At 32.9% G+C, this 8,476-nt stretch overlaps 1 protein-coding gene across 1 annotated transcript; it reads left to right on the top strand.

The window, feature by feature from the left end:
- The first annotated feature begins 2,982 nt into the window (after positions 1–2,982).
- Positions 2,983–8,097, top strand: LOC109798592 (putative glycerol-3-phosphate acyltransferase 8). Its single transcript, XM_020358929.3, has 3 exons — positions 2,983–3,382; positions 3,469–3,781; positions 6,974–8,097. Exons 1-3 carry the CDS (start codon positions 3,066–3,068, stop codon positions 7,850–7,852), a joined length of 1,509 nt encoding a protein of 502 aa, XP_020214518.1. The 5' UTR covers positions 2,983–3,065; the 3' UTR covers positions 7,853–8,097.
- The last annotated feature ends 379 nt before the right edge of the window (positions 8,098–8,476 follow it).

Genomic DNA, 8,476 nt, shown 5'->3' with positions numbered 1-8,476 from the left:
AATATATAAATAAAAATAGTTTCTAATTTCTCTATATTTATATTTTACTTTCATAATTAATTCTCTTATATAAATTAATATTATTTCTACAAATATTAATATACTTAACAACATATTTTAAAAGTGGTGCATATTGCATAATATTTATTCTCATTTTGAATTTTTTCTATTATTTGTTTAGTTTGATAGTCATTTAATACTTTCTTAGTTCAATTTAATCATATCTATCACCGTATTTACAACATTAACTGAATTATCTATTTTATTGTGTAAATACTCTAGTGGTAATTATCTCATTAAAATAAAATGATAACATTTGGAGACTAAAGTAACGTCATGTTAAAATTCTAGAGACTAAAATGATATTTAGTTACATTTTCAAGGACTAAAATGACATTGAAATACAATTTTAGGGACTAAATTGATATTGTGTTATAGTTTTAAGGATTAAAATGATATTGTATTATAATCATATGTCACGTGGTACACCCACATCACATGTGTCACTCCACATATGTACCATGTGTATGACACATGATATTATCATACCACATGCATTTTTGTTTAAGAAAACATATCTTATTTAATGGAGGAACTCAAATGAGTAGTGAATTACATTTTTAGAAACTTTTTTTTTTTTGTGTTTCATTAGAATAAAAACTATATTAAGAATGACATACAATTTTGAGGTCTAATTTAATAATTTATTTTGTACAAACTCTCCAAAAAATTAATAAAATAATTATTTTTCTAAATAGTTTAATGATTATACACGGTTAGTGTAAAATACTTTTACATAGTCAATTAATTAGAAATTATTAGTATGATTTTTAAGGTAATTAATGTAAAACTCACTAAGTTACAATATATTTTGTAATTGAATGACCATGTAAAATTATTTTATATTATTAGTATATAATTTTTTTTTCTCTTGCTAAAATATATTAAACTAAATATACACCTAATAAAGAAAACTATAAACCAAAAAAGTAGAAATTGGAAATTTATTTTAGTTAATTTTTTTATTGGTAAAAAAAATTACAATCACCACAAATAAGTTTAAACTTAAGTTTTCGTGCAATTATCTCAATCGATCGATATTTAATGCATGTTATGAAAGAGTAAAATTTTTCAGTTGTTAGAAATATATATATATATATATAGATATTAAAAAACTCCTATTTATGGGTAGGCAAATTTCATCACAAACCAAGTTCTTCCGAAAGATTTGAAATTAAGTACTCAAAATTAAAATAGGTTACTCTCTTCCATCAAATTTTATTTACATACGGAAAAACGATTTAAACTTGATCATCACCACTCAGAGTCTCAGACTGATCACCCTTATTGCCAAATTATTAGTTAAAACATATAAAATATTTATAAATAAATTACCCTATCACAATTGTGTAACTTTACACCCATATTAAATAATAATTTAAATGTTTATGGTTAGATATTTTTACTTAATTATAAGTATTTTAAAACTTATTAAATATGATAAAAAAATATTATTATTTTTAAAGATAAGAAAGACTAAAAAAAATCATCATAATGAAAATCTAATCTAAACATATATGCTTCTGGAAATCTAATCTAGATATATATGCTTCTACTACCACTACTCCAACCCTTTCCTCAGCTTCTATAAAAATTTGATATCTAAAAGATTATCAATGGGGTCAAATTATTAATCTTCATGTATCTCACGCGTCACATTTTCAGATCATATTGCATGTGTTAATTAATTTGAGTTTTGACAAAAAGAAAAGGCAGAGGAGGAACCACCAACTGTTTTGTGCCGAAACCGACCAACCCAAAATGGAACACAATAAAGATTTGGCTGGTCATCCAACATGAACAACTTTATAATTGAGCACTATGTAGCCTTATATATGCTACTCTGGTCATCAAAATAAAGCAACCAACCTCAACCACATTTGACTTTTGATCAAATTTTCTTTTAATCACAGGAATTCAAGTTAATACTAAAGAATTTTATACAATCCATGCAAAGAACTCAATTAACTCAATTAGACGGCATTGATAATTAACATATATATCATAAGTGTTGCTTAAACTTATTTTAATTTCCTTTTAAATATTTTAATAAAAACTTTTGAAAGTTAAATTATTAATTTTCGTTGAAGAAAAAGTTAAGGAACCATGTTTATATTTATGTATATGTTTGGAAATTATTATTTTTAAAATATTCAGTTTTAAAAAATTACAAATTTTAAAATTAAACTAAATCAAAACACGTGTTAAATTTTGTGTTTGACATGTGTCAAGATGACTATTTAAAGTAAGTTATAATTTAAAAGAAAAAAATTAATATGAATGACTACAACAACGACTATTAGAATAATGACAACAAATTAATTTGATCTTTTATATATATTTATAAAAATCCTTTCTCTGATATCCATGCAGGTCAACGCCATTTTTTTTTTGTTGCTAATTGTTAAATTTAAGCCCTCAAAGAGCATCAACCACCATAGAGTAATAATCCGTAAATGTGGATTAGCTGATCCGTCATTGAAGAATGATATGCGTAGGGCTAATTAATTAGAAAGCATTTGTTTGTTTCTATCCCACAAAAATTATGCATTAATTACATTCCTGCGGTGTAACGAGTATTGTATGGCTTAGATGTGCAAGTTAATTGCCACATGTGATCATACATTGTATATACTCAATCCGGATTATAATATATATATTTTTAATGTTTTACACGTTATAAATAATATTAATGACATTTTCTCATATTAAATATTTTTTAAGAGTGTGTAAAAACTTTTGAACATAAAAATGATGGTCTTTTATCTATTATATGCATAATCCATAGTATTACAGTAGCGTCTTAAACCGTGGAGTTGTTGAACCGTGTAAGCAGTTGATAATCCTGGATAACATAATTGCAGTGGGGTCCACCGTATTAACCATCCCCAACCAACCATTATAAATTCAGCATTTCAGAAACAACATTTAAAACCCACCGTTTCCCTCACTCTCCCTTCTCGCGCTCTCTGCAGCAAACAGCACTCGCACCTGTCACGCGCAAAATGTCAACGCCGAAGCTCCGAAGCAAATTTCCGCCGATAACAGAATGCAACGGAACGACGTCGTCGCGCCACTCCATCGCCGCCGACCTCGACGGCACGCTCCTCATCTCCCGGAGCTCCTTCCCCTACTTCATGCTCGTCGCCGTCGAGGCCGGCAGCCTCCTCCGCGGCCTCATCCTCCTCCTCTCCGTTCCCTTCGTCATCGTCGCCTACCTCTTCGTCTCCGAAGCCCTCGGCATCCAGATCCTCATCTTCATCTCCTTCTCCGGCCTCAAGATCCGCGACATTGAGCTCGTCTCACGCGCCGTCCTCCCTAGGTAACCTACTCTCTCACTCTCGCTCTCTCTCCTTCTGCTTGTGCGGAGTTACGCTGCGTTATGAGCGCGTGCGTGTCTGTGACTAGGTTTTATGCTGCGGACGTGAGGAAGGAGAGCTTCGAGGCGTTCGACCGCTGCAAGAGGAAGGTTGTTATCACGGCGAACCCGACGCTGATGGTGGAGCCGTTCGTGAAGGACTATCTCGGCGGAGACAAGGTTCTAGGAACGGAGATCGAGGTGAATCCGAGGACGAAGAAGGCCACGGGTTTCGTGAAGAAGCCTGGCGTGCTCGTTGGAAAGTTGAAGCGTCTCGCCATTTTGAAGGAGTTCGGTGAGGAGTCGCCGGATATCGGAATCGGAGATCGTTCGTCGGATCATGATTTCATGTCCATTTGCAAGGTTTGCCTTCTACTCATTATTGCTAATATTATTACCCATTTACCACTATTTTTCAACGAATGAATTTTAATTATTTTATATATTGGTTAATTACATTTTGATGATTTCTAGAAAAGATTGTGTGTTGATTAGTAGTTGATATTATGATTAACTGGCGAAGACTTTAGTTTCTGATAATATGCTACTGTCCGCTAAAAAGCTTCAGTGCAGATGTGAGAATTTTAGTGTACAAATCTCCACCAATTATAAATTGTGCAAAGATAACAAGATTTTTAGGTTTGGATAGTTTTTATGAAGTTATAGTATTACTTAAATTGGTTTACTAATGCTTTCAAAAAATTGGTGTACTAATAAATTCTGAAATATTAAAGAAAAATAAAAGTGATATGCAAATTGTGTGTGTATTTCTTAATATTATATATAGTGCTAAATAAAAAATGATATATTCGAAATATATATGCAATGTTTTTTTTATTAGTAAATGAGATTAATAAGAAATTATTATATTATAAGAGGATATAAAACATGAAAACATTCAATTTTAAATTCTTCAACATTGTTTTTCTATTATTTTTCTTTTTATTAAATACGAAAATATGGAACGATTTTCTATATTCCAAATCTATTAAATATACATAATACTGTACATGTAATTTCTTTTATACAGTATTGAATAATTAAGAGAATGATGTTATATTGAATATGAAATTATTTTTCTTTTTTAACCTTTTTATTTTTTTTATTTTTTAAGAAAGTTGGTAATGTAAAACTAAGTAAGGCCAATTTTCTTGAGTAGCTTTTATGGAACAGTTAAAAGCTAATATACTGTTTTTTTACTTGATTGAAATTTTGTAGCTCTATGGAACAGTTGAAAAGCTAATATACTGTTTTTTTACTTGGTTGAAATTGAATGAAACTAATGTTTTTCTTATGGGTCTTATCTCATTACCCTTTTCTTAATAAGAAAGAAATCTTCCATCTCATGACATATACCACCATTTATTAGTATTTAATTTGAATATTTTAATGGACTTATAATCATATTTTCAATAGTTATTTTTATAAAAAATATTTATTTTGTCGTTATAATTATGTAATTAATATTCTATCCATTTTTTTTTCATAGTCGTTTAAGGTTTTGCACGGGACTTAAGAAAATCATTGATATTTTAGTTTTCAAAAATATTTATTACTTACTTTCCTATTTTATCCTTTATTTATTTTTTTGTATTTTTTAGACTGTTGAACTACTCCATTAAATAATTGTTCCTTTTTTTTTGTTTTTTTATAATATTTTGTTGGGAACATATTACTCTTATAAATGCACATTAACTTTATATGAGTAGTTAGAAAAAAATTAGGTAGACATTAAAAATAAATACACACGTTATGCAGGAAAAATATATTAATTATCAAGGTAAAAATGGAAGAAAAAAATTAATAACTCATTGATTTTAGTAATATGACAATGAAAAAAAAAAACTCTGACAAAATTGACTATGAAAAAAATGGAGGGAGTATTTTTTTAAAAAGGTACATATTATTCTATCGTTATAATTATGTGGATTAGTTGATCGATCATTGAAGAATGAAGAATGATATACGTAGGATCATTACTTAGAAAACATTTGTTTGTTTTATTTATATCACACGCGAATTGTGCATTAATTACGTACCTGCTGTGTAATGGATGGCTTAGTTGCGCAAGTTAATTACGACACGTGATCAAGCATGCATATACTAGTTATTCTACTTTAGTCATATAATTTGGTTTCCGTATAATTTGGTTTCCGTAGTATACAACATAATTGAATTGGCGAATATTTGTGACCTTTTCTTCTACTTTTTGTGGAGAAAAGCCCAATGAGTAATGACCTCTTTTATTCATGAACACTTTTAATAGATGATAATTAGATTGGATTACTGAAGAAGATTATGCGGAGTCCTTCATCTTTATCCTTTATTTGGATTTATGTGCATAAAATATGGAGTGGGTTTAATATGGAACCGTATAGGCGGTTGGTAGTCCTGGTGAGGTGACAATGACAATGTGTTAGGAATTAGAATCAATGGCGTGTTCGTGGGGCATGAGGCAGCTACGGCCTACGGTTGAGTGTAAATGCATGTCATTTCATTTTCTTTATATTTATTTTACTTTTTTTCCCATCTAGAAATTTTAGTCCAGAAACCAGTGGGACCCACCGTATTAACCATCCCCAACCAACTGCATGGTGCATGCCATCATATACTTTTTGTGGTCCAATCACACTTCACAGTGTTCACACCACGAGGCAGGGTTTAATGCAGTCATGATCCATTCATACTTCTTAAGAAGTATGAAGCTGCTACCTAAATTTTTCGGCTCAATTAATGCACTCACTCACTGCCCACAAACTACTGCGTGCTTAGCATATACTCGTATGAAATTGACCCAAAGAAGGATAAGATTCTCGGTTTCTACCAAAAAGAAAGTAACCATTTCTCCCCCAATATGTAAAGGTAGACGAGGAATAAGTGAACGTCAATTTTGTTAATCCAAATCTGGGTTCACCTATTAGTCAGGCAATCTTGCGCCACACTCGCACTATTCATAATATCATATCACATGACTTACAGCATCACATCACTATAAGTTTTGCTTAATTATTGAGTTACCTTTTAACATAATTTTCTGTATAAAGATGATTTTTAAACACCCATGAGAAAAAGAAAATTTATGTAAAGTAGATTATATGTTTCGATAGAAAGAGAGATAGAGTGAAAAAATAACCGTAGATGAGGTGCATCAAATCAGAACATTGTGTATACTATCTGTGTTAATCACATTTTTATTAAATTAATCCTTTTATTTTATATTTTAAGTCATTTTTTACATAATTAATTAATTAGAAATCTTCAAGTATAACAACTTTATAGACTTTATCGTAATTGCTTTGAAAGTTAATTTTATTATAATTTTTCATCGGTTGATAATATAAAAAAGAAAAATAAAATTAATCTCTTCTTTTATCTATTTATTTCTTTCTACACAAGTTCTCTTAAAAAACATACCCAATTCAGTTGATATATATTTCGTTTAAATCAACCAGTGTTTTATATTCTCTTCAATCGCAATTCCACTTTACTTTTATTACCATTGACACATGATGCAAATGGGGATCTAACAAGAATGAACGATGATGAATATAACAGGAGGGTTACATGGTGCCACCGAGCAAAACAGCGCAACCAGTGCCACAGGAGCGTCTAAAGAGCAGACTCATCTTCCACGACGGTCGTTTCGTGCAGAAGCCAGACCCACTGAACGCCCTGATCACCTACCTATGGCTCCCCTTCGGCTTCATCCTCTCCATCATAAGGGTCTACTTCAACCTCCCCCTCCCCGAGCGCATCGTGCGCTACACCTACGAAATGCTGGGGATCAAGCTCGTCATCCGCGGCCATCGCCCTCCGCCGCCATCCCCGGGCACCCCAGGCAACCTCTACGTCTGCAACCACCGCACCGCCCTGGACCCCATCATCATCGCCATCGCCCTCGGCCGCAAGGTCTCCTGCGTCACCTACAGCGTCAGCAAGCTCTCCCGCTTCCTCTCCCCCATCCCCGCCGTGGCCCTCACCCGCGACCGCGCCGCCGACGCCGCCCGCATCAAGGAGCTCCTCCAGCGCGGCGACCTCGTGGTGTGCCCGGAGGGCACCACGTGCCGCGAGCCCTTCCTCCTCCGCTTCAGCGCCCTCTTCGCTGAGCTCAGCGACCGGATCGTGCCCGTGGCCATGGACTGCAAGCAGAACATGTTCTACGGCACCACCGTTCGCGGGATCAAGTTCTGGGATCCTTACTACTTCTTCATGAACCCCAGGCCCGTTTACGAGGTGACCTTCCTGGACCCGTTGCCGGAGGAGATGTCGTGCAAGGCCGGGGGGAAGACGTCGATCGAGGTGGCGAATCACGTGCAGAAGGTGTTGGGGGATGTGTTGGGGTTCGAGTGTACCGGGTTGACTAGGAAGGATAAGTATATGTTGCTGGGAGGCAACGATGGGAAGGTGGAGTCTCTCTATGGTACCAAGAAGTAATGAGATAATTATGGGCATTCAGTTAATTGATACAGAAAAAGGTAATTAGCAAGCAAGCAAATAGCAATTGGTATTATTTTTGGTGGGGTTTTGTTATGATAATGCTCTAAGTGTTTCCAATGCTGTGCTCAATCTTTCTTTATGTCACTTGGGTTTTGGGACCCTCTAAATAAGGGAAATGTTTTTAGATAGATTCTTGAAATGACAAATGATTTCAAATAGTGGAAATATTTTATTCAAACTCATCAGATTAAAAGTCTCCATCTTTTGCCTTCATCCTGGTTATTTATTAATTGCAAATGTATACATATATATAAGCTAATATTAACTGTGGAATAGATGTTATATATTAGGATTCTCTAGTCAAGTAATTAAGATGCTTTAAAAGTATAAATTTCAAGCTGGGGCAATTCATGAAAATACAATAATTTTCTTAGATTATAAATTAGATAGAGACGTGAATGGAATAAAACCATAAAAGGATTTGAATTATTGTTATAAGCAAGAAAAAAAATATGGCCTATATGAAAATAAAAATTAAAAGTAGTTATCATGTATTCTATTTATATAATATAATGGTATGGAGATATAGATGAATTTTGTTTTTCAATCTTAGAAATGAAT

Source organism: Cajanus cajan, chromosome 3, assembly GCF_000230855.2.
Source record: "Cajanus cajan strain Asha chromosome 3, NIPB_CcT2T_4, whole genome shotgun sequence".
NCBI classification, from domain to species: domain Eukaryota; kingdom Viridiplantae; phylum Streptophyta; class Magnoliopsida; order Fabales; family Fabaceae; genus Cajanus; species Cajanus cajan.
Note: the sequence above shows the minus strand (reverse complement) of the source record. Positions and strands in the feature narration are given on the sequence as shown.

Coding starts and splice junctions, on each gene's coding strand:
- LOC109798592 (XM_020358929.3), top strand. CDS start 3,066: ATGTCAACGCCGAAGCTCCGAAGCAAATTTCCGCCGATAACAGAATGC. Junction 3,383..3,468: donor TCACGCGCCGTCCTCCCTAG/GTAACCTACTCT, acceptor GTCTGTGACTAG/GTTTTATGCTGCGGACGTGA. Junction 3,782..6,973: donor ATTTCATGTCCATTTGCAAG/GTTTGCCTTCTA, acceptor TGAATATAACAG/GAGGGTTACATGGTGCCACC.